Here is a 24,263-nt window from a genome sequence, read left to right as displayed (position 1 = left end):
CATTTCTGCACCTTATATTGAAGGGGTTTTAATTTTCCCCTTTTTATTGGTACAACACATTAAGCGTGAAAAAACTTTGTTGCTAAAAGAGCTCAACTGCTCTGCCTGGTTATTTGCTACCTAAAGTTCCCATCTTCTGTTCATGACGTACAGCTGGCGGGTATGGCAATAGATGTGATGTCACGAACTGCAGATTATAGCTGCAGGTAGGAATAAGATGCAAGAACAGATGGACTTGCATCCTGCTTTCAAGCAAATGTTCTTTTAGTAATAAAGAAAGTGAAGGAAAAAATAATGAAAGAGAGAGGCATATCTTCTGTGTTAAAAAAAAGTCACTGCCTGCACCTTTCGCTTTCGAATAAATGAAATTTTACAGAAATGTACAAGGAGCAGGAATGGTTTAATTAAAATGCGTTGCAGAAAATGTCTTTTGAAGGTGAGAGAGGATACAAGAGTTTTCTGTACAAAAGACATCAGTCTTCCAGAAAGAAGCCCCCAGATTTCTAGAATTTCATTGAGGCAGGGGGAGGAGGGCAGCTTTGCTTTGGGGAAATGTGTGTTCATATGGCTGCAGTCAAGGGGCCAGGTTTATTCTCTTTTGTGTTTGATCATATCAGATTCAGAGGAGTCCTGATCAGTCAGCTACCCCTTCCAACAGGGGAAGGAGCTGGGATGCTGCAGGCAGCTCTGACAGGTGCTGACTGAATGTCTCAGCTTTTCTGCCTCAGAGTTACCAAGGGCTTATAAGGGAATAAAAGGAAATAATAAAGTTTTGCTAAGGTTCATGTGCAGAGGTCTCTTGTGTTATATTAGCCTATTTTGCCAATTGTGTCCTTGTGAACTACTTTGAAAGGCTTGACCTGTGTCACTCCATGTGTTTTTTAGTTACAAGGCTTCTGAGAGAAAAGGCTGACCCTGCTAAAGCTTCACAGTGAGAAGTAGGAAAGTTTCTCAATCATGTCTAAGAGTGGGAGGATTAGTGGACTCCATCTTGATGGGGTAAAAGCCCACACTGTCAAGGGTGGTTTTGAGACCTTGCAGAGTAGGTGAACCATGGCTCTTGATTTGTGGTGTAAGCAGAAAAAAAGGTCAATCATATTTTCTATACAATACCAGCCAAAGGGAAAGGAAAGAAAAATATACCTAAATTGTATTTTTTTTCAGGTCTGAATCCTCTGAAGTGACATGAAGAATTTTAATATATATATGTCACATATATTGAATTATATGTTTACACTATATGTACCGTAAGCAAGGAATGCAGTGCCTCAGAGTGCTTAGTGTGGGAAATGCATTTGTTCCCCACTCTTGTCTCCCAGAGAAAAACTGAGAAGTGTCTCACCCCAGGCCTGTGCTTGTCCTGTGACAGAGCCAGGATTAGGTGGCTGATTTCTGCAGATGTCCATTCTACCAGTGCAATCCCTGCTTGGCCCTTGGACAGGATGGTGATGATGAGAAAACAAGCCTTGCTTGGTCACTCTGATCTTGTCCCCCATCCCCTGCACTGTGTGTGGCTGTCTGCCACCAGATGCTGGAGTCGCATGCAGCCTCCAGGGATGCATCCCCTTTTCTCCTACCACTCATCAGCAGTGAGGCACTTTCACTAGTCTGGCAGAGTTTCCAACAAGTTTTGGGTGCTCTTGATGTTGCAGGAGCTCTTTGTAAACGCTGCTTTTTTATATCTTCTGTTATCCCCCTGCAATCTGCCTATCCTGTGATGTCTTCAAAACATTTGCATTGAAGGGGTGGCCTATTGCTCTGATCAGAATTGACTTTTGGTGAGCTTGTACTCCCTTCTTTTTGTCCACCTGTTCTTCCTTGTAAAGCCTTTGGGACCACAAACAAATATTGTGGGGGCACAAGGTCTAGTGGTGAGTTACTATTGGGTTTGTGACCCATAGACACTGTTGAATTAGGAACAGCAATGGAACCACAGCAGAACAGCTTATGTTCGTTTGCTGTGTGATTGCTTGAGCTCTTGGCTGGGGGCAGTGCTAGTGATACATCATTAGCAAAGGAGCAATTAAAACTTGGATTGTCAGGTCCCTTGGGGCTATAGGCATCAGATCACTACGTCCTTCTCAGACGTTACAGTTGCTGTTTTGTGTCTCGGCAGGGTTCATCAGTCATGGCACGGAGGGCCTTGAAACTGGCCTCATTGGCAGCAGCTGCTTCTGGCATCTATCTGTATGGAAACAAGTTCGTGGATCCCAATGATTTTGGAGTTGTTCGTGTGGGCCGAGCCATTGCCACAGTAAGTGTCACCCTAGTAATGTGCAGGAAGATTTCTAGGTGGGTAAGGGAACCGGACTTCACCAGAACTTTGGATTTCTTGCATTCCCTCTCAGCATTTCCAGTTGGCAGCTGGCTCTGGAAGTCAGAAGGTCAATAGGGAGCTCTTCAAGTTTCTGACAGTGGGGAGAAAAGAGGTGAAAGCATATAAGGAACAGAGCTGTCGCTTGCACATTTTGGAAAGACCCAGAGATAGTGGGCTGCAGATAACTGTCTCTGCTTCCCTGAATAGGGTAGGACCTTTAAGAGCAAGGGCTCACTCTGGGCCCACATCATCAGCCACCAGTCACCCAGGTACACTGTCCTGCTGCCTTTAACAGTGACCTAGTTCAAATTGTCTTGTCTACATATACCGTTTTTTACATTGGAACATTTTGTTTTAAGGATCATGGTTGTTGTATTGATATGCTACAGTAGCCATTGCCCTGTAACCCTTAGTATGTGAGATTTGGGAGGAGGAGGGAAGGTGTTTTGAGGATCATTCTCAAAGCAAGAATAAAGTGAGGATGGGAGATGATGTAGTTCTGAGATTGGATTAGTTTCCAGAATCGTAAAATAAATGCTTCATCTGCCTAGCATCATTCACCCTTGCGTTGATCACTGCTCCAGAAAACCTGAGAATCGAGACTGCCAGCCAAACAGGTTTCTGCCTTATCCTTGAGGATATTCACTGATGAATCCATAAACAGCCAGGAACAAGGAGGACAGAGACTCTGGAGGGGGTATCAGTCTCTCTATACCTCACTTGCATTATACATCTGTCACTTCAGGCCACAATCTCCACCATTTACAGACCCCCAGTGGTAAGCAGCTGTCTGTCTGCATATTCTATGACTTCTAAGCACTTCATTAATGGGTTTTACAGGGAGTCAGCTCCTGAGGGCAGATGCAATAAGAAACAAGCTCTGTGGGTTGGCTCAGGTGCCGTGCTGTTTATATGTGCAAGCTACACCATGAACTATTGTGAAAAATGAGTGTTCATTTTGAAAGGGTAAGGGCAGAAATACAAACTCTAGTCTTTCTTTCTTACCTAGTAAGTGCTAAGCTTCGAGCTCTGTCACTGACCATAAGGCAGTGCTGCCTGGTGGCAGGGAGCAGCTATTTCCCTCTTACTGCACAGGAAGCTGAAGCATGGAGAGGGAGCACAGCTTATTGTGGCTGGAGGGGAATCTGCTATTCAGGGTGTTTGGGCTCTCCAGTCTGCCCTTGAGTTCTGCCTGCTTGACTGGTGTTTCTCAGTCTTTCTTGAAGCCAGTGTTTTTGTGGCTATCTTCTGTTTAAAGACAATAAGTGAGAAGTGCAGTGACAAAGCTGTGCTTTGAGTGACAGTGAGAGATTACTTTCCTGATGAATAGGAAGTAGGGGAAAGGAGATTTTCCTTGCTCTAGATGCTGGCAAATCTGAAGACATGCTTGACTTTCGTATCCTCTGCCTTCAGGGAAGTCAGAAGTTGTGGGCTGTAAAGCACTTCACTAGCCCTGCTCTTAAATGCATTAGAGGGTTCTGCACCCATAGTTGCAAGCAGTGACCTCCAAAACCAAGCTACCAATGCTTGGTCTCCTGTAGGTGATGGCAGCACTTGTTTATTTCTGTGTGTCTGTGTACTTTTCAAACAAGAATTTTCTGTCTCTTTTTGAATTCTGTGTTCCCTCTAATACATAGGACTGTGTATGGTTGAGTTGCTTCTGAGAGATTCTTTAGTCCTGCTGCAGCAGTGACCTCTGCCTTCTCAGAGGCCAGCTCTCATCTGAGCACTGGCAGCCCAAACTGCTCTTATTCCTTAGCTATGAACCAGATGAAGCCAATAGAGCAATTAGACATGTTCATTTCTAAGAAGCTGAGCTTCTCAGACTTGCTGTTTTTGTAAATGAAAGCTGATACTGTAGCAAACAAGCAACTTTGGATATTGGTGGCATCTAGGTGGACCTAAAGTGTCTGTCCTTCAATCTAGCCTTGCCCAGGCTTTTTACCTGGATGCTTGATTCAATCATTGGACCATAGCCAGGAAAGAGCATGCTGTAATGAAGAGGCTGTAATTCTTAAAAGCTAAGTTCAGCAGCAGCAGCACACACAAGAAATTAAGACAACTTATGGTGTAGCGAGCAAAACAAAACAAAAGCCCAGAGAAAAGAACACATGGAGGTCAAGAACTACATGGCTCTGGACAGATTTCATCTGAGTTTGATTAGAAGGATTTGAGTCTGCTTGTATTTTAAGCATACTGGTTTGGTAGTCCTTTGCAGACTTTGATGTGCACCAGCAGAAGATTTCTTCTTGAGCCTCAGTTTAGGGAACTGTCTCTCGCTTATGTGTGGGTAGACAACTATTCAGAGGGAATGTTGTTCCATGACTTGGTAAGATCTGAGGATAGTTTTAGGAGTGGTGGAAGAGTGTAAAATATTGAGAATTCATTGATACGAAGTGTAGCTCAAGTCTTTGGGACATTTAACACTGGACTGTCACAAGATCAGTGAAAGAAGTAATCTGGCATTTGTAAGGGAGGGGACTAGTTAACCTTGTAGGTCTTTTTATGTCTCCAAGATTCAGTCTCACACTGTAACGTGAATGACAACACTAGTCTTGGATGAGAACAAAGCCAGTGGCATGGACAGCATCATGTTTCAGACAGTTTCTGTGTTCTGGTAGAATTAGGAACCTGGCAGAGCAGTTGTGCGTTTGCTGTGTTTCTTTGAGAGTATCCCAGTTGTTTTGGGTATGTGGAAGGAACGTTCTGTGCAGTAGCTACAATACATCTCAGACACTAGCAGGCATTTGGCAATGTCAGAGTTGCCTATCAGGATCATCATAACACTAATTTAGTGTTTAAGATTACGATGTAATTAGCAACCGCTTAATTAATTCCCTCTTCCTCTGTAATACAGGCCAATCTGTTAGCTGCTTCTTTTCAAGTTGGAGGTGATAATTACCCTCATGGACCAGAGATAAAATAAGAACCAGCTCAAGCCTTCATGCAAGGCCGATTCAAACCTCCCTCCATTTCAAAGTTGTTCTTTGAGGTTGTGAAGATGCTTTGAAAAATTTTTCTTCTGAATGGGTCTCTGTGTAGCTGTGCAGTTCCTGAGTTCACCAGGGGCAAGAGAGCCTGAAAAGCGAGAAAAAAAATTTGCTGTGCAAGATGGGAAACATGAGAAACGTAACCTCCACAAAGAAGGACTGTATCCGTAACTGATTCCCAGCTTGGTTCCCTCTTGGATGCAACTCTGAGCGTTTGATTTTTTCCCTGTTGTCAGTTCCAGTGACCTTGTCTCAAACCAGATTTGATCCCCTTGCCTCCCTGGCTTTTGCGATACATCAGCTCTGCTTTATGCCCTTCCTAGACATGCTTGCGGTGAAAGGTGGGGCTAGTATCCTGTCCCAGCATGGGATGCTACCCCTTCAGTAGGGGGATTTTAGGAAATCTGACTTCAGATCCGAATTATCAGTTGAAATTCAAACAGCAAATTAGTGAACAGGCTCATTTAGATGTATGTTCCCTTCTCTCCTTCCAAGTAAAATTAATAAACATGACCTGTATGTTTCTGTTCCATTTGCTGGTGTTCTGACTGTGGAAAGAGAGGAACTTCAGTCACAGGATAAAATTGTAAAGTACCCTAGATCCATTTTCAGAAATCATTAAGGCACTTAGCTATTGTTTGTGGCTATGTCTAGCTAACAAGCTTTAGCTGGATAACCCATATTGTTGTTTTGAAATTGGCTATCTGACCCTTTGGCCCTCTAGTCCTTTGTGCAGTTGAATATCCCCAAAAATACTGCTGCTTGTGCTAATTGGTGAGCTTGCCTTCAGTCACTCTGCTCCCTGCTGAGCCATCTACCCAGACTGAGCTCACTGTGCACTGATGTGGTTAGGCAGGTTGGAGGTGTGAAGATGAAGTGTGGGACGACTCTCGGGGCACAAACAGGGTCTGCACGACCGCTGTTACTAGCAGCAGCCCTTATTGTGGAAGCCCCGGATGGCTGACTGAGAATGGGAATCTGCTGTGCAAGGCGCTGTACAGAGATGATGAAAATGCTTTGAGCTTCTCAAATAGAAGGTAGTATAGGAGTGGTGCCAAGTGTTGCTTATTTTTAATAGCTCCGTGTCAATGAGGTCCCTGCACTGCTTTCTATAAATGTTCATTGAAATTAAAAACTTTTCATTTAATTTCGTATGAGTCTGTTACCGTTAACTTCACTGTGGAGCCTAAACTGTGGAGCCTAAGCTAACACGTTCTCCTTAACAGAAGTTTTGTTGTTTTGATAACTGTAGAGCTTGCTAAATGTTTCTGGTTTCATTTGCAGACGGCAGTTATCACTTATGACTACCTCACCTCTCTTCGGAGTGTCCCATATGGATCAGAGGAGTATGACTTCCTCAAATCACAGGTAGGTGATAGCACTGGACTGTGTTCCTTTGAAACTCTGCAAGGCACAGGTGTGTTTAAAAAGCCATTGCTGTAAAGCAAACCATTAATAATTCAATATGCCTTCTACCAATTCGTTAACAGCAAACTGTGCTGCATGTTAGATAAGATTCTTGCAGGACATGCGTGGCCCAGTGGAGAAGGTCCCTTGTCAAGAGCAGCTACATGCAACCAGTACTCATGTGTGTCCATTAGAGATTCAAGGGCTTGGTGTATGGGATAAGATGCATTTAGGCTCTGTCACTGGTTCTGTGCTGTCCAGACTGGTTGTGTGGAGGTCAGCTGCTGAGAGGGGCCTGGCAGTGTTTTTTTACCTTGCTTATTGGTTGGTAATGGCCATGACATGAAGGCTGATGGATTTAAGTAAAAGAAGTGTGTTGGAGGGGAAGTGATAGGGATGAATCAAGCTTGTAGATCTCTCAAGAAGTAAGAATTGGTCAAAGAAATGTACATCTCATTGCAAAACACATTGTTGTGTTTTGATATCAGTAATGAACATTAATAGAAAAAGCATTTATAGTGAGAAGGAAGCTAAGGCATCCCTATTGCTCCTCTCAGTCTTGGGGTGCACCTTTCTAGCCTACAGCCCTACAATACTTTGGGCTGTGGGTGCAATACCTTGAGTTTTAGTGTGTGTGTGTGTGTGGTGTATGTAGGCAGGGTCTCTCTGCTATTCCAGCTGAAGGCCTCTTTGGAGTGGGAAGTAACGGCTTGTGCCAAATTAGGCCAGTCTGCATAGTGTGTTTGAAGTAAGGTCTTTAACCTAAATTGTCTTCTTAGTGCATGTAGGATTTAGGCCACTGATATGATTGTAATGCATGGGGTGGTACTCTCCAGGAACTCCCAAACTGGAGGGTCTTTAAAGCTGGAAACAGTGGTGAGGCAGGTAGAAATCAGTGGCATTGGACTCCAGCATGCTTTAGTATTGCTCTGGCAGAAAATCCACATCATCAGTACAGTCTTAGAGTATTTGGCATAGTTTGCAGAGTGGCTTCCTTGGGCTTGTTCTCGTCCTTTCCTGTCTAAAGATGCCAAGCTGTTATGCTGTAACATCTCATCCCAGGTGAGGGGCACTGAGCCCTGGCATAAATGGAGATAGATGTGTCGGAGTCTGGAGCTTCACCTTCCATCTGCCCATGTCTCTGCCACATGCCTTTGAAACCTCATTTGCAGAAGGGCTGCTTGTAGCTTTCTTGAGCGACACCCAAGTTATGGAGTTATCAGTGCTGTGGACAGCTTGTCATTTGGCAGTAGCTTGCAGCAGCCCTTGCAAATTCTTGACCTTTTGCCATGTCTTTTTGTGGCTTCATTAACCTCTGTCATGCAGTTTTTGATGGTTTGTCAATTCATGCCCCAAGCAGCCAGAAAGGGCCCTGTTTGCTGGCGCTGCACAGAGCTGTGGTCTCCCTGCTTGGCAGCTAAGACTAGCTGAGTCAGCCTCTGCGCATGGCAGAGCCAGTGGCAAGCACAGCATGTCAGCGTGACACAAGGACTCTGTGGCATGGCCAGCACAAGCCTTTGGCTGTATGAAGGGGAATGAACTGGGAGACTGGGAGACAGGAGGAAGTAGGTATGGGTATAGCATGAGTTAGTAAAACTTGTTGGCCTCTGGAGACCAGTCCTGCTGTTGGAAGGTGTTATGGAGGGCCACCAGTGAGCCTGGGACAGCACTTGTGGCTTCCTCAGCAATATCCCTGTGGAGCTTGTGCTAGCAAAGCGTCAGTTTGGCATGGGGCAATTTTTTGGGCCTGGGCAGTTAGATGCCATACTCTTTATCTTGGTGCAGCTCTAAGTGGATGGCAACCAAGTCTTTACCATCTTGCAGCTCTTTTAACACTGTGGGAGCTCATTTTGCTAGTCTTGAACTAACTCGGAATGACCTGTAAAAAGTTGCCCCATTGGAGTTGTTACTAAAGATTAGTCACTGGATGGGGCCAAGAGGATGTGAATGCTCCTTCCAAGTAAGTGTTGTGTGTGAAGGATACTTAACCAGATGTTGCTTCTGCTAGCCTCGGTCCTGGAGAGATCTCTGGTGCTCTTAGCCATGCGTTGTGCTTTCTTTGCTTTCTGTCCTTCTAGTGAGGCCAGCTTAACATCCTCTTTGTATGCTGAGAGTCTGGAATTTTCTTTTAAGCATGTGTATGAGTTTGTTACTGATTTCCAGCCTCACTTTTGGTACTATGCCTAGAGGAGAGATTTTGTGAGGCAGCGATTTGGTGACCCTGGGACTGCAGTCAGTGCCAGCGGGTCTGGGTGCAGCTGCTGTGCCTCTGTCCCTGGTGAGGAGGTGTAACTGCATGTGTGTCTGGGACAGACTTGCAGCTGGGAGTGGAAAAACACTTTTTCTGTTCATCTCCTCCTTGTACTCAGCATACTGGTGGGTGCTACTCCAGTGCAAATAATGCTTAACTTGCTCTCCATGGAGTCACAATTAGCCATTAAACTGGAGCCTCTAAATTACTCATGGCCTCAGATGAGAGATGGGAAGTCTCAGTGGCAGTGCCAGTCACTGAGCCTGTTGGGGCCAAACAGGAACATAGTCATTAGGAAACAATTAAATGCAAAGCAGATTGAGAAGGAAATGGGTTCCCAGGGGCTTTTAGCCAGGTTCCTGCTTAGCTCCAAGGAATTCTCTTCAATCTTACTCTGTTTTTCTGTCCCTCATGGACCACTTTTGGTGCTAATGCTCTCAGTCCCTCACTTCTCAGCACCTTTTTAAGGCCAGAAGATTGGGGGTGTTTTACTACTTCCCATGAGGCCGGAAGCAGTAGCTGGGAATTCGGTTTGCTTCTCTCTGATTCTTGCCTCAGCCAGGAGATATGAAAATCCCACCTTCCTGATGGCACTCACAGCAACACACAGCTTCCTCAGCAACAGGCACGAGAAAGAAATGTCTTAAGTTTTCCATTCCTGCCCCTGCCTGTAACGGGGATAAAACTGCTTATGGTCAGGCTTTATGTCCATCCCAGTGGTTGCTTCATCTCACCACTGGTGGCTGGACCAGGTGGATAACTTGATCTTTCTCCTGAGTGAAGGACCCTTTCCTGGGGTGTCTGCCCTGTTTCTGCCTGTGATGATAATGCCAGTGTACTGATGTCAAGGCTAGTGGTAGTCATGGTTAGCCCCAAGACATCAGATGTCTGTAGGGCTGGTGTCAGGCACATTAGGGGAGATAGCTTTCTTCATTTCACGTCTGTTGCATTCAATTATTCTGGCCATCTTTGCACATGTAAACTTGGGTATTTCTTCCCATTTCTGCCCCTGCTTGTACTGGGTCAGAGGAGGAAGGCAGGCAGCCTGCTCAGTGCCATTTCCTTATCTATTGCTTTCTCAGCAAACCATTTTATTCTGTAGAGAGTTGCATTTCTCTGACATTCTTCTGCCTCCTTGAGTATTTGTCTGCTCAGTCTCCAGTCAGCCTACCCTGTGACATTTCCCGTGTGCCTCTCATCGTAGCACCTGGATGTTTTGGTTGACACTTCCTTATTGCTGGCGTTCTGTTGATCCTGCTGTCAGTCAGGAGGTATTGCACAACATGCAATTTGTTTAAGGGCTGGCATCAATGGGTTTCTGAGTTGTTGTCAGTATAGTAAGAAGATTGCAATGGGTTGGTCATCTTGCAGATTTCCACACAAGTGGCCACTCTTGAAAATCCTGAGCAGGGCATTTTTTTGTCATTTTCCTCTGTAAGACAAAAGGTTACTGCTGTGAATGTGGATACAGGTTTGGTTTTTTAATGGATAGGAGACAGCAAGGAGAGAAGGGATCTGTGCTCAAGGTGTCTCCGGAGACAGTGGGAATCCATTCTTGAATTAACTTTGTTGGCTACAGAATTGCTTTGTCAGGGAGAAGCCATTTGGGGAGGTTAATTAACTTTCCTCCTTTTGAGAGCAGAATGAGGATGTTCTCCTCATTCAAACTCCTGGTTATTGGGCTGTCAGTATCTGGGCAAATATTTGGAAGGTGTAACCTTGTGCCATCATTACACAGATATGGTTTCTTGGTCCTTGGAGGCTTTTCCTGGCGGTCGTTGTGTTTGCTTCTCATGGTGGGGTGGGTGTTTTCAAAATGAGCTGCATCTCACAGTGAAGTTGCCCAGCTGAAGGATCCTGGAAAGAAAAAGAGTGGGTGTATGTGTATGTGTGTTTTTAAAAAATAACCCACAGTTTCTGGATAGTTCAGACCAACGAAATAGCCCATGTCTTTGGACTTTTCTCATGATTCAGTAGCACTATGTGCCTTAAATAATAGGAAGCGATGTCCTAAACCAGCTTTTTCATGATGGAAATGGACTGCAGCTGCAAAGAGAAATCCCCAGGGGCTCTCCATTGAGTTCCTTCAAAAAGGTGCCTGTATATGGGGAATGGTAGGCTGTTCTGCACCACAGCCAGTGCGTGTGGTGGTGGCTCTTTTTGCTTGTGCTTCAGCCTGTGGTGAACTAGAAAGGCAAATTAACTTGTCTATGAGACATGGAATAGCCATTAGGTGGCAGTGACTTTCTGTCACCAAGCTAAATGGGAACCAGTAATACAGAGGTGAAGAGCTTCACAGCCCATCTACAGTCCCTGAGCTGATCATGTTTGGTTGCCCTATTATGTACTCCCCAGGATATCTCTTCATCTAAAAGGCATGGTCGACACTAATGCAGTCTAAAAAAGCTACTAGCAGGGCCAGCTGGTGGCTTGATGACTACATTTGAGCGCTGCTGTCTAGCAAACTTCCTGCCAACACATAAAGCATGAAAGCTTTGCACTGAAAACACGTAACAAGCTGTAAAATAAATCTTATAATTATAAGACACTTCCTTTTCCTCCTGCTTTCTAGAGTGGTGTCAGCTGGACATTGTGGCCATAGCATCTCTAGGTTTTAATTTTGGAGCATCACGAAGGTCCATTTTTTTGGGAATGTGTGCCTATGAAACAAGATGTTCTTCAGACCTCTGCAGTGATATATTCAGAGAAACAAGCCATCTCACTGTGGCATTTTTTGAAGAGGAAGAAGGAGAGAAGTGAGGGGAGAGAGGCAGCGTCTCATTTATTGCGCCTTTTTCCCTGACTGTGCACCTTTGTCCCTGAAGTGCTTCACTCCAGGAGCAAGGGTGTGAGGTGCCAGGCACAGCACTCTGATGGAGTGCTGCATCTTTCTTGCACCTCTCCAGCAGAAGTGAAACTGTGTGCCTTGGGAACGTTCAGCCTTCTCTCCTCCAGGTGGGGCTATCCCTTTTAATTTGAATCCCTGAAGACCTCATTACTTTTCTTCCTTAGAGCTGCGGAGGAGGTATAATAGCCAGAGGAGTATCTGAAGAACATCTCAACCGGTACAGTGAGGAAACCATTAGGAAGCCCTTGAAGGATGTAGGCTACAAGGAGCCTGCACCATGAGGAGCACTATAAAAAGAGCAAATGGAAAGTGAAGAAATAATTTTATTTAGTGTTTGGACTACGCCTCGAGTCTCAGTGTGAAATGAACACTCAGCAGTGCAAAGCCAAGACATATGGCAAGAGATGGTATCTTCTCTGAAGAGCTCATGGTTGAGATTTATTTATTTGCCTGAATTTTCACCCTGGATGAGAGCGGTGGAAATAGATACGAATGTAGGATTTCTTAGAGGGTTGAATGTCTCTGTAAAGAGGGAAGGGGAAACAAAAAGTGGGAATTGCTTATGATACCACTGTAAGTAACTTAAGCCTGGTCCAATTGACTTTGGATCAGGCTCTAATCAAGGATATTTTCTTAATGAAGGACTATGTAGCCTTGAACTACTGGCCAGTTTATATGGCTTGGTTGTTGGAGGCCACCTGTAAAATCAATAAAGCTGACAGGTAGCTGATGCTTTCCCTGTTTTAAGAATAGGAAGACAACTGGCTTGAGAATTGAAATAATCTTATCTGAGACTAGGAAAATAATATTCATTTGGGGATAGGGACATATCAGTACTTGTTATGGCAAACCGGGCTGCTCAAATGTTTTGTTTGTCCTTTGAGTCCTTAACAAGACCCATAGTGTGGATTCTGTTCCCCTTCCTAAGTTTGTTATAGTCAGCCTGCAGTGAAACACCAAAACACAAAAGTGAAGGACCCCAAATTAGGAGTACAGAGATGTAAAAACAGGAGTGAGAAGACTAGCATGGCGTGCAGAGAGTATTTCATGTATCAGGCTGAGCTGGAATTTCAGAGTAGGACTGAATACTGTAGATTTGCTCTGCTAAACCAGTGACCTTATCACATTCTCCCCAAAGTGTAACTGATAAAAGAATGTGCTGGAGGGTAGCACACAATTACCTTACCTGTCAAGCCAGTGTCTTCATTTAGTCTGTTAAGGCAGTGTTGAGGGAATTGCTGTGGTGAGTGGTGTCTTGCAAACCCTTTTCTGGAATTCTTGGCAATGTTGAAGGCATCTTAGTGGGTTCCAGGCAAACCCTTTTCCTTATGTGGGGGGGGGGTCGTTTGCATACTTGAGGGAAAGGTGTCTCTCTTGCTCCATCTGGTGCCCCAGGATGAGGCAGGACTCAGGCAGGCTGAGGAAGCCCTGGGAATTAGGAAGAAAGGAAGCTGTTTCTCTTCAGTTGGAGCAGTTGCTGATTTAGTCTAGGAACAAAACAAAATGTGAAGTTCAATGCCAAGTCTGGAAGCTACCCCTTTATGTACTAGGGTGTTCAGGTGCCCTGACTAGGAATCTGCTGATGTGAGCATATTCTGCATTTTTGCACATCTGGACAGGCACATCTGTCTGCCTGTAGACCTGTGCCTGTGTGTTCGGATATGAGTGCTTCGGTTGAAGTAACCACTTCCAAGACAGAGTCAAAAGTTCGAAGATGGCTTTGGAGGAGTGAATCCAAGATGGTAATCTCATTCACTGCTAACCTAGTTAAGCCTACTTTTGGTCCCACAGAACTGGTTTGGGATTGCTTTTTTTTTTCCCCTCTTTTTTTTTTTTTCCTTGTTTCTTTTTTGACTTGAGAGTCCCGTGTCAGTAGCTGCAAATTCTGCTGATGGTGCACCATTCAGAGCAGCTTGCTGTTCCTTTCTCTGCAGCAGCATCATCTTGGCAGGTCTGACACCAGTAACAACTTGTTTTTGTCAGTGTACTGAGCTGATGTGACTTGGAAGGGGCCCACAGGGAGCAGATAAACATAGTGACAAGGGTCATCTTTATACAGCCTCCATTCTGTTCCTAGATCCACTTTAATGATGAATCTGCGTGTGAGCCTGCACATATACACACATGCACAGTGCTTTGTGAAATGCCTCTTGCTAAGCCTGGATCCCTTTACTGTCTTGCCAGTTTTGCTGAGTTTAGAGGTAAATTCACTGAAAAGGTCACTAGCAGAGTTGCTTTTTGAAAACAGCTAGCTCCTAAAATGTCTTTACTGCCCCTGCAGTCTCTGTTTGAAAATGTACTTGTTTTCAGTTGCCTGTGAACTCTGTAACTGTACAGCCTGTTTGTTATTGTAGGGTTACTCTGAACACAAGTTGGTTTTTGCAGGGTTGCTGAAGGGCAGCAGGCTTTGCGCTTCCATTTGGTTATCGTAGAACTGTTGTGTGAAGAGAAGTAGGGAAGATACACTTTCCTTTCTTGGGCCCTTTCCTTTGTATTCATAGTCAGGCAGCACAGTTGGGCATTTCCAGAGCCCAGCAGGAGATGTTTGATGTCTGCAAAGCCCTGGTATCACCTGTTCTGTCTCTCCTCTTTCTCTCCTGGACAGCTTCCCTGCTTCTATTTTTTGCAGTAAGCTGTTTTGGTGTGGCAGTCTGAATTGGGAGTTACTTGCTGCCAATATATGGGATGGTGATCCTTGACTGGGGAACATTTTTATAATGAAATGATGGCTCCTGAGTGATGGAAGGTGAGAAACAGCAAGGCTGTTAGCTGGAACTGTGCTTTCCTCACTCTGAGCTGGTGCTTGTACTAGGTTGTGTGCTTGAAGACAAGGGGTTTCTGCAACCTGATGCATGTGAAGGGTTGCCAAGAGCTATACCAGCTCCTGCCTCCCTGACCAGCAGGGATAGACCCACCGCAACTTTCCTCAACCTCCACTGGCCCCAAAAGCCACAGGTTAGGGGCCGAGTTTGTACCAGGAGTGAGGGTGATGTTTGATTCTTTTAAACCATGGTTTTGATTCTAGGGTAGCAAGTGCTGGGTGGATTCATTGCCAGCCCCAGACAGGACAGCTCTCCCAGCCTGCGGCTTTGCACACCTGTGTTGATAGCAGCCAAGCCAGCAGGTTTCCCCTTCCCAGTTCCTTTCTGGAGTATGATTCCCAACTTTGGCAGAGCTTGGTCCTCATCTGGAAAGATGAGCTCCACGCTGTGTGTATCTTAGCTTCATTCCTGGAAATCTCACTCCAGAAAAAGTCAGATGTTAGATTCTGTAGCAGGCTGAAATCAAATGAGCTCACAGCCCAGGGAACTCTTCCATTTACAAACAGCCTAGAAGCCCATTATATTTCATATTAGTATTGAAAAATGTGATTTTTTTTTTGAAGGATACTAAATTTAAATAAAGCAACAACAAAGAAGTCAAGCTCTGTCCCTTTGCAACGTCTTTGAAATGGTGGGATGTGTGTGTAGCTAATGAAGAAAAGTTCCTTTAAACAGTGTTCATAGCTTATAATTGTTGGAGATAAGTGTAGTAAATTAAAGCAGCAGCAATGTGTAGGTAAGACCACTTCCCCACACAACCCCTGTCCCAATGGCAGGTGCCTCTCCTTCCACCTGCGTTGCTCAACAAATTTAATCTCAAGAGGGGAAATGAATTCTCAATTGCAACATGCCTAGTAATTAACTGCACTGTAATTCTGATGTGCAGTGCTGTCACCCACCATCGGGTGGGAGTGGAAAAGGCACTGCATTTTGTTGATGGTTGAACATTTGTTTTCCTCATCATTTTGACACCAGAGGTAATTGCCATTCCTGAAATATTCTCTCGCTACCATTACAAAGCAACTGTTAGGGACAAATTAATTATGAAGAATCTTGTTATGACAGATTAATAGGGCAACAGAGGAGATTTCTTTTTCTTCTTCCAGGCAACTGAATAGTAAAATCTAACAGCTCCGTGTAACTGCTAGAAACATGTGCTTCTCTGTAAGCCAACACATATTTAGTTGGAGATGGGGGATTTGCAAAACCAGAACTAGAGTATAGAGTGGGTTTCCAAGCTTGCTTTTCCTGAGCTTTTGGTTTCCCAATACCATATGCCAAAATGAGCTTGAATCTGGGCATTGCCATATGGAGGGGAGGTCTTCATGGTTGGTGTTGGACCAATGTCTTCTGTTTGTGTCATGGTTGAGCAGCATCATGAAGGCTTGGAAGTGAGGAATGCTGGACTTGTGGCTTTGATGGATTTTAGAACAAGACACAAAATCATTATCTGGACTACTTTATTGCCACTAAGGATTCCCTGTGTCAGGGAGGTCAGATCTGATGTGCTGGTGGAGTTCTAAGTAGCCAATGATGTTCTCTCTCTCTGTGTCCCCCTGGAATTTGCAGACTACCTGCCCAAAATTATTCTTGTGGGGTGCTCTCTGGGGACTGTTGTGATTTGGCCCATAGATGACTGCCTTCCTGTTGTGGAAGTGATTAAGGCACCCTGCCTCCCTGTGCCTGAAGTGGTCTGTCAAGGTCCAGGGGAGGAGGAGTTTGAAATATCTGGATTACTCATGGCTGTGTTTAGAAGCTCACCCAATGTATGTGTTGTCAGGACAGCAATTCATGTAGTCTTGGCAATTGTGCTCCTAAAGAGGCAGTTAGATGTCTATCTCATAGTTGACTGGCTACTATTGGATGCTATGCATCCCAGGTGCTGATGAGCACATGGTTAAAAAGGAGCCTATTTTAGTCTTCAGAATAGGCATAATACAGATTTAAAGAAATTCCTGGAGAAGGCCTAGATTTAAAGAAGCTCCTGGAGGAGGCCTGTTCACATTCTCTGCTTTGCCTTCTTTGCTGTCTCACTCAAGTCGTCAGGCAGTAGAGTGTTGGTAAAGGATCTGTTTAGTTGGGACTGGAGTCCTGTCCTACCACCTCCAGCCAAGTGCTTGTACATGCAGCACTCTGTCCCTGCCCAGGAAAGGAACAAATCTTCAGTGGTGATCAACGCACAACGCCGCTTCGTGCCTTGATCTCCATAATGGGAGAACAGTGAAGCTCCACTCTTTTCCAGAAACTGAATCAAGACCACGTTTATCCCATTTTCCATCTTCTCCTGCCTGCTAATGTCAACTCCCAGTTTCACTGTGACTTCATCCTTCTTCATGGGATCTCTGTATCTCTGTATCTCTGTATGGAGTGTGTAAGTGCTTTAATATTAAATATTTGAGGCTAGAAGTCACAGATAGCATTACTTTTGAATTAATAGCATCTGATTTCATTGCTTTGCTTCATGTCCATCTTGTGTAGTGTTGATTCTCTATGGGCCTTTTTGGCATGCAAATTTTGTCTTTGGGACTGTCCGCAGTGACTGTATTTTGCCAGCAAGGTCTGATTGTTTGGAGGATCTTTGTCAGTATGATTTTTTCTGTCAGGTTTTGTGCTGATTGCCTTTGTGATAAGCCTTTTGTCTTGAGTTTACTATTTACCTTCTAGCCAAGGTTAGAAATCATTTATCTTTGACTAGCCTGTTGATGGAGATTGCCTCTTGCCTATTATCTCCAGTGCAGCGTCATCTTCGTTTTTTCTTGTCCCATGTTAGCCTCTTATACCAGATTCTCCCCCTTTTGACAAAGGAGCCTTGACTTTTGTTTATGAGAGTTTCAGACTGAAACCTGGCCTCCTATATGGTACATTCTTTTTCAAATTGTGGCAAGTGCTGCCTGATTTGCAGTTTTCTCCACAAGGAGGTTGTAACTGGGTAGTGATGGACCAGGCTTCCCTTACCCTGCCCCTTGAGATACGTGCATAGGTGATTTATGGTAATCAGTGTCTTTTAAATGAAGATAAAATCCACCCCAGATTTCTGCTTGATAAAGCCCATTTCCTGCTATTTGTAATTGCTTCTTTGGAAGGATGGGGGATAAGGGTAGGGATGTTCCTTCACAGGCAATTGTACAGAAATCTATTTTATAATGTCCTAGGCTGAACCACTCTTAAATATTGACTAGCTACGTTGATCCTGGATGGAACAGGTAACCTGGCGGTGGAGGCTTTCTGCTGCTTTTCTTCTTGGCTGTGTGCCCAGCTCTCCATACATTGATGATGTTTCCTGTTGCACCCACTTCTTCGTAAATAAAGTAATGGCTGACAGTGAGTCTGTAGGTGGAGGGACACTCCGTTTTCTTAAAATTAGAATGAGACCAGACATCCAACAGCTTAACTGACTGTTTTACTCTAGGTTCTTACAATATGTTTGACATTTACAAATGCAGCACCCCTGCCTCGTGGATGCTCATTCATCTCTTAGATGAGAGGGAAGACTCAACAACTGGCAATGGAAAGGGCAAAATGTTGAACACGTAATTGTATATAAAGATGATCTCAGTTTTATTCCCTTCACAACCTTGGTGAGCCACAGCCAAGTGCAGGAGAGACATATACAATATTGTTCATTGTGATACCAGCTGCAATAATGAGAATTGCCTCTGGTACTGCTGGAGGTAATTCTTTCTGCTTATTGTGGGAACAAAAGTAATCTACTCTGGATAATGAATAACCAACACATGGCTTCACCTGGGCTCTCCTTTTGTTCATCTCAGTTTAGTGCCATGTCAAATATTCACGTTTTTCTTTATTAAACTGCTATCTCATGCTATTTTAAAGTGACACACTCAAAGCTAATATAGGTTATATCTGTTGCTTGTGTTCCTAGCACCTGTAAGGATTCAGTAGACCAAATGCTACCTTCACGGACATCCCCATAAGCTCATTGCTTATGCTTCCATTGGCACCTGCATAAAACTACTGTTTTCAATGAGGAAGCACAAGAGTGGCTGCAAGGAAGGATCTGACCTTCTAATTGCAGTTTAACAAGTCTATTGATTGTGTATGAATCAAAAGAGACACCAGCTCACTCTCCCACAGTGGTGACATTGCTGGGATGCTAATAGACACTGGCTGCCTTTCTTGGTGTGGAGCTGTGTGATGTTAACTGGATGAAAAAGCTGCAGTAATTTATATATTTTTTTTTTTCACTGAGGTCAGCAACTCTGGTACTTAGAAGGGAACAGACCTGCTGAGTGACAAGGGGACATTTCTTGAGTTTTGGGTTCTTTTTCAACATAGGCACTTTTAAAAGTAGAACTGCACTTTGCCATTGATGGTGACTTACTGGCACCACAGCCTCTCTCTGTCTGTTGGATATGGGGCTATGACAGTCACTGCAGGTTTTTGGAATTGACAGCATAATCCATGGTTGTTATCTTTCCTGACTTCTTCGTCAATCTAATTTAATCACTTCTAGGTATTTCATGTGTTACCGTGTCTCTCCTCTTCAGGCATCCTGTTCCTGTGGGAAGGGTCTGTTCTTTAAAGGTCAGAGCTTCTCAGATTAAAGAAGGGGAAAGGAATCTGCCTCTCAGTTTGGTAAGGGGCTGTATTGAGATCTCTAGAGAGATTGCAATGGAAACCCTTCCTTCTGGATTCTGTAACAAAGCTCAATGCTGGTGCTTGTCTGCGTGGCTGTAAGAGAGGGAGCCCACTTACTCTGCTTCCCTGGCGATTGGAGTGACCTGCCAGGGGAGAAGTTGCATATGTACAAGGAGGGAGAAGCTGCTGTTGCATGGTTTAATAGTCTGACGTTGACTCAGATAGGTCCTGACTGGAGGTCAGCTGTGACGTGCAGCTGGTAGGGTGGGATTTGACTGTTGGGGAAGAGAAAAATGTCAGCCCAAATTCTTCGGCGTTGACAAAGTGGATGTGATGATTTCTCCCCTCCAGCTGCAACGGCTGCCTTTGTGCTTCCTTCTTCCCTGCACACCCACACTAGGAGAGCAGACTGTGAAGCTACCCTGTCTTGACCCTCAGCTGTTGAAGTAGATGAGACTTAGCTGAGCTTTCTCCATCTTTCCTTCAGTTCTTGGGCCATTGATCCTGATAAACCTATCTTTCAGTATGTCTTTCAGTGTATCTTCTGTCTGTCGGTGTTTCCTGTGGGGTCCGTGACTTTTCTAGCTCCATTTTATTGCAGGGTGGGGTGTGGGGACTAAGGGATCAGGCTGTCAGATGTCTATCCTCATCTGTGCTGCTAGGATCCTTCACTTTGCTTTGAAGTCCAGGAATATTCAGTATTGAACAGATTCCTTTGGTACTCGTTTCATCTCGTCTTCCACCTCTTCACTAACCCTAGTAACACCCTGTATGTTTCCTTTCCTGTTTACAGTGTCTGACCTCTTGTTTAATTAGAAAATGTTACCAGGTCAGCCTTCTTGGGAGAATCGCATTTTATTATTGAGGACACACCACAAAAATTTTTCTCTTTCATACCATACCAGTTCATCTGTCTTGCAGTGGCTCCTGATGTACTCTTCCTTGTTTGTTTTGCTTTCTTTATCTGGAACTTCAGACCTTTCTTAAAGTGAAGAGGCCATCCCTACACCTCTCTCCCCAGTGTGAAGCCTCCCTACGCATAGCCATAACTGCATGAGCTTCAGTGAGAGCTAATTCCTAATGTGGCCTTGTTTGAGCTCTTCCCCCCACCCTCCCCATGGCCCAGGACCAGCCCTCATTTCCTACTGATGCTATTCCCTCACATGCTACTGTCTTCCCAGGGTCTCCTTACCTGGACATAGCTGTCCGGGGGGGTGTTCTCCCTTAAGGTCATTTTTACTGCACAGCATCATCGCCTGTGCAGTTTCTGTAGGGTCTGTCAGCAGCTTCTGTTTAGGGAACGCTGCTGAATGTAACACACATCTTGGGTGATCTTATTCTTTATAGCTACTGGAAATAGCAAATAAAATAGGGCTTAATAGGACTGATGGTTGGGAGTCCCCCACTACAGCTAAAGACAAGGCCATATAAGATGGTGTCTTTCAGCCCTCAGGTTTTTTTTTTCATTGTCATCCCACATAGTCTGATCCAAGCTGAGCTGAATTAATTTTGTTAGCAAGATTTTGAGAGATGCCGTGTCAAATTTATTATCATTTCACCTGCCTCTGAACAGGAGCTGCAGGCACTGTGATCAATGGATCGAGACACGTGCCTAATTTCACTGCAGCTTCTGTAACCCTGTGCCTTCTGCAGCCATGCTGTTGAATCCTGTCCTCTGTGGGTGCTCTGCAATGAAGCGCAGGACAGATCTCTTTGTATAGTAGCCCTATCAGGACAACAAGACACTGAGGGCACTTTTGAGAACCTGCTGACTTTGCAGGTGTTATACATCTGTGTATACATAGGTCTGGTCCTTCCTTCTCATGCAAATCTGGTCTGATCTTATCCACACGTGTAAGTACCATTCATGTAAGTGTACACACCCCAAATTAGAGCCTGTCAAGGACCTGTTGTAGAGTAACAGGGCAAAGCAGCTTCAAGAGCAGAACCTTGTTCACTGGAGGTGCTGTCTGTAAGTGTAAAGCTCTCAGCTTGACTCTCAAATTCCTATATTCAACAGTTGGATGTGGAACTGTTAATGGGGAGAATAGACAGGTAATGCTGTAGCTATAGAAGTGCTACACCCCAGTTATTTTAGCATGTTATTTTCCCCTTGTCTCCGACCATCCCTTCCCTGTGCTCCTTCGTCTCCGTACTCAGGAGACTTAGACAGAATAGTGCATTATATCACAGAGGTGTCTAGAGGGGAAACAGCTGCTCCCTTCTGATTTTTCTCCTGAACTGCCCCACAGATAACTAATTGCAGCTCAGTTGGTTCTATTAGCTATTTACCTAAAATTGAGCTGGCTAATGAAAATGTTTCTAATTAATACGAGGCAGATTAAAACTCATTACAGCAAGGTCGTCAGTAATGAGAGATAATCAGAGCACAAATGACCGAGCTTGGAGCAAAATGAAGATGGAACACGGAGCAGGCAATCGGTGCTGGTTGTGCATACACCAGCCAGCAAGTGCAGGGTTCAGCAAGGTGACTGCTGGTGCTCTGTGCTGTGGTTGAGCAATGCTGCTCCCTGCTTTTCAGAGCAGCTTGGGAAGTGACTGGCTGAAGAGATGGACCTCAGCCCAGCGTAAATATTTCCTGAACCAAGTGGCATCTCAAGCTAAGGGTTTGTTGCTAGGCTACCCCTTAGTCACCTGTACGGATTGTGAGGAACGATGTTGTGAATCAGGGTATTAGTGGGAAGATCATGGGGGGGGAGGTCAATATCTGTGTGTGCTTGTGTGTTGAAATTCAGAGTCCTGATGGCTTGGAGGGTGGAAGCTTGTGTGTCTGTTTGGTGTGAAATGGGCTGACCTAGGTTTGGAAAAGTCCCTTGTGATCTCCAGGGAAATTTTGCACAAATCGTGAAATGTGTTTGCTTTAATTTCAGCTGCCTTTAGCACTGGTGATACAATGCCACAGCACCAACACCAGATTTCAGCTGCCTTATGCAGGGTCCCTATGTATATACTTCCATTTATCCAGGGTTCACTGGCTATCTTGCTAGTTGTGTGACTCCTTGTTGCCATGTTTGTGAAACTTTGAAGCTAAGAAACATTGCTTTAGTCTAGGGGATCATCTCTGTCTTTTATCCTTTGCAAGCTGTAAAGCTGTTTTTCTCACGTCTGCCTGTCCCACTGGCAACCAACTGTTGTGCCAGAATTTCTGAAGGATATCAATCTCTGCTTGGACTATTTTGAGCTATGGAAGTCAACAGAATTAGGGAGATGCCTTTTTGACAGCATTTACACCAAGGGGAACTAACTAAAAAGATCTGAAAAGATAATATGGGAACATATGGAATGCCCTACTCTCATGTGGGCTGGCAGAGACCCGTAGGAAGATCTTTAGGAATGTTATATATAACTTACACAAATAATGAATTATTACCTAGTGGGGTACATTGCACCAGGAGTTATCCCAGTTCCAAAGACAGGGATCTGTCCATGATCGGCAGTATGATCAGATGGTATTGGTATAAGGAAGCATTTGAATGGGAAATACCTGGTGTGCCTAGGAACGAGCTGTTGTAAAAGGTAGGCAGGAAGGATAATACAAAAAGGAGGCAATAACAATTCCATAGATTTGTGTGTCTCCCTGCAGCATCCCTGCTGTCAGTCAGTTTGATTACCAGGCTGATAGTGGTAATGAAGGCTATAGTAGTTTATATTAACTGTATGCTTATTCAAATTTGTTGAAAGAGGAGATAACGGCCCCTTAGACACAAGTACACTGTCATTGTAACAGGTTCTAGGTTTTCTATTGCTGTTCTTAAAGCACCCGAGTACCCTAGTCACTTCACCAGCCTGCATCCTCCCTAAACATCTTCACAGATTTTTTGGCTTGACACTCGATTTCAGGCTCTCACTGTGTTAAAATGAGGTGGGCATCCTTTTGTTCCTCTCTGGTTTGTGCTGTCCTGGGTCATCTAAAACTGTTCTGTAGTTTTACCAGTCGTGTGCATATGGCCCTGTCATGATTTGGGATGGAAAAAGACCAGATTCCTTTCCTATCTTCTCTGACATGTCTTTTCTCCCTCCCTGACTTACTGTGTTTTGGGGATACCCGCTACAGAGGTATGATGACATCCTCTCTTCCCTCTGTATGGAGTCCGAGGGACAGCCATGCTTTTCCAGTCCAGTCTCTTGCTGCTGCAGGTATTCCTGGAAGAGCTGTCTCATCCAGGATGGCTGACAGCATATATGCCTGGGACGCTCTCACAGACTGTGTGCCACAAGATACTTCCCAGCATCGCAAAGGCTTAATATGAAAGACCATAAGCAGCAGTTCTGCAGTGCCGTGGGAAGAAGGCAAGAGTCCATCACCAATGTCCCAAGTCCTTGCAATGGCAGGTAATTTAGTAAATACAGAAGACCCCTGGAAGCAGGTTGAACTGCAGCAGCAGGGGTGACCAATTTAACTGCAATGTAGGAGCTGGATACACCAAATAAGTTCTTTAAAGATTTTGATGGTGCACCCTGTTTGCATTCTGCCTCTCGCTGTGGCCAATCAATAGGGTAATTTTTTTTCTTGATGCCTTGAGCAAGAGTGTTTAAAGCCCTTTAGACATTTTATTACATGTAATGTTCTTATGGTTCTGTAAAATGGGGGATAGCAATCCTGAGTTTTGTAAAGAGCTTTGTAAAAGCACTTGTAGAGATGAAAAGCTCCATATAAAGTCAGGTATGGTTGTTTTATCATAAATGTCTAAAGTCTTTCTGAAGTCCATTAAGCTCTTGGCTTCTTTGTCCTCTGACAGTGAGTGCCACTGGTTAATGCTGTACTGTGTAAAATGGCATGTAAAAAAAACTTTGAAAAGGTTGTTGCTTTGTGGAATGCCCGACTATTGGCCATTTTGTGAGAGCTGGAAATAGGAATGGGATATTTTATTATTTCATAGAACTCTTCTTTCTTATGCATCAGCTCCCTTTAATCTAAACAGTCCTCTAGCATTTCAGATCTCTTTTTTTCATAGACTCTTTTCAAGTCCATGATAATTTTTTCCTTGTTCTTCTCTGCCCTCTTCTT

General features: G+C 44.4%; 1 protein-coding gene across 3 annotated transcripts in view; it reads left to right on the top strand.

Annotated features, from left to right (window-relative positions):
* Positions 1 to 24,263, top strand: part of ADCK1 (aarF domain containing kinase 1) — a 78,873-nt gene that overhangs the window by 1,516 nt on the left and 53,094 nt on the right. For all 3 annotated transcript variants that reach the window (XM_080395269.1, XM_080395270.1, XM_080395268.1), the window contains exons 2-3: positions 2,117 to 2,254; positions 6,592 to 6,675. In XM_080395269.1, coding sequence (XP_080251395.1) covers positions 2,129 to 2,254; positions 6,592 to 6,675 — 210 coding nt within the window. In that variant the 5' untranslated portion in view covers positions 2,117 to 2,128. The remainder of the gene's footprint in view (positions 1 to 2,116; positions 2,255 to 6,591; positions 6,676 to 24,263) is intronic.

Source organism: Falco punctatus (genome assembly GCF_963210335.1).
Source record: "Falco punctatus genome assembly, chromosome: 7".
NCBI classification, from domain to species: Eukaryota; Metazoa; Chordata; class Aves; order Falconiformes; family Falconidae; genus Falco; species Falco punctatus.
The sequence above is the reverse complement of the archived record's forward strand: the minus strand, read 5'-3'. Positions and strand labels throughout refer to the sequence as shown.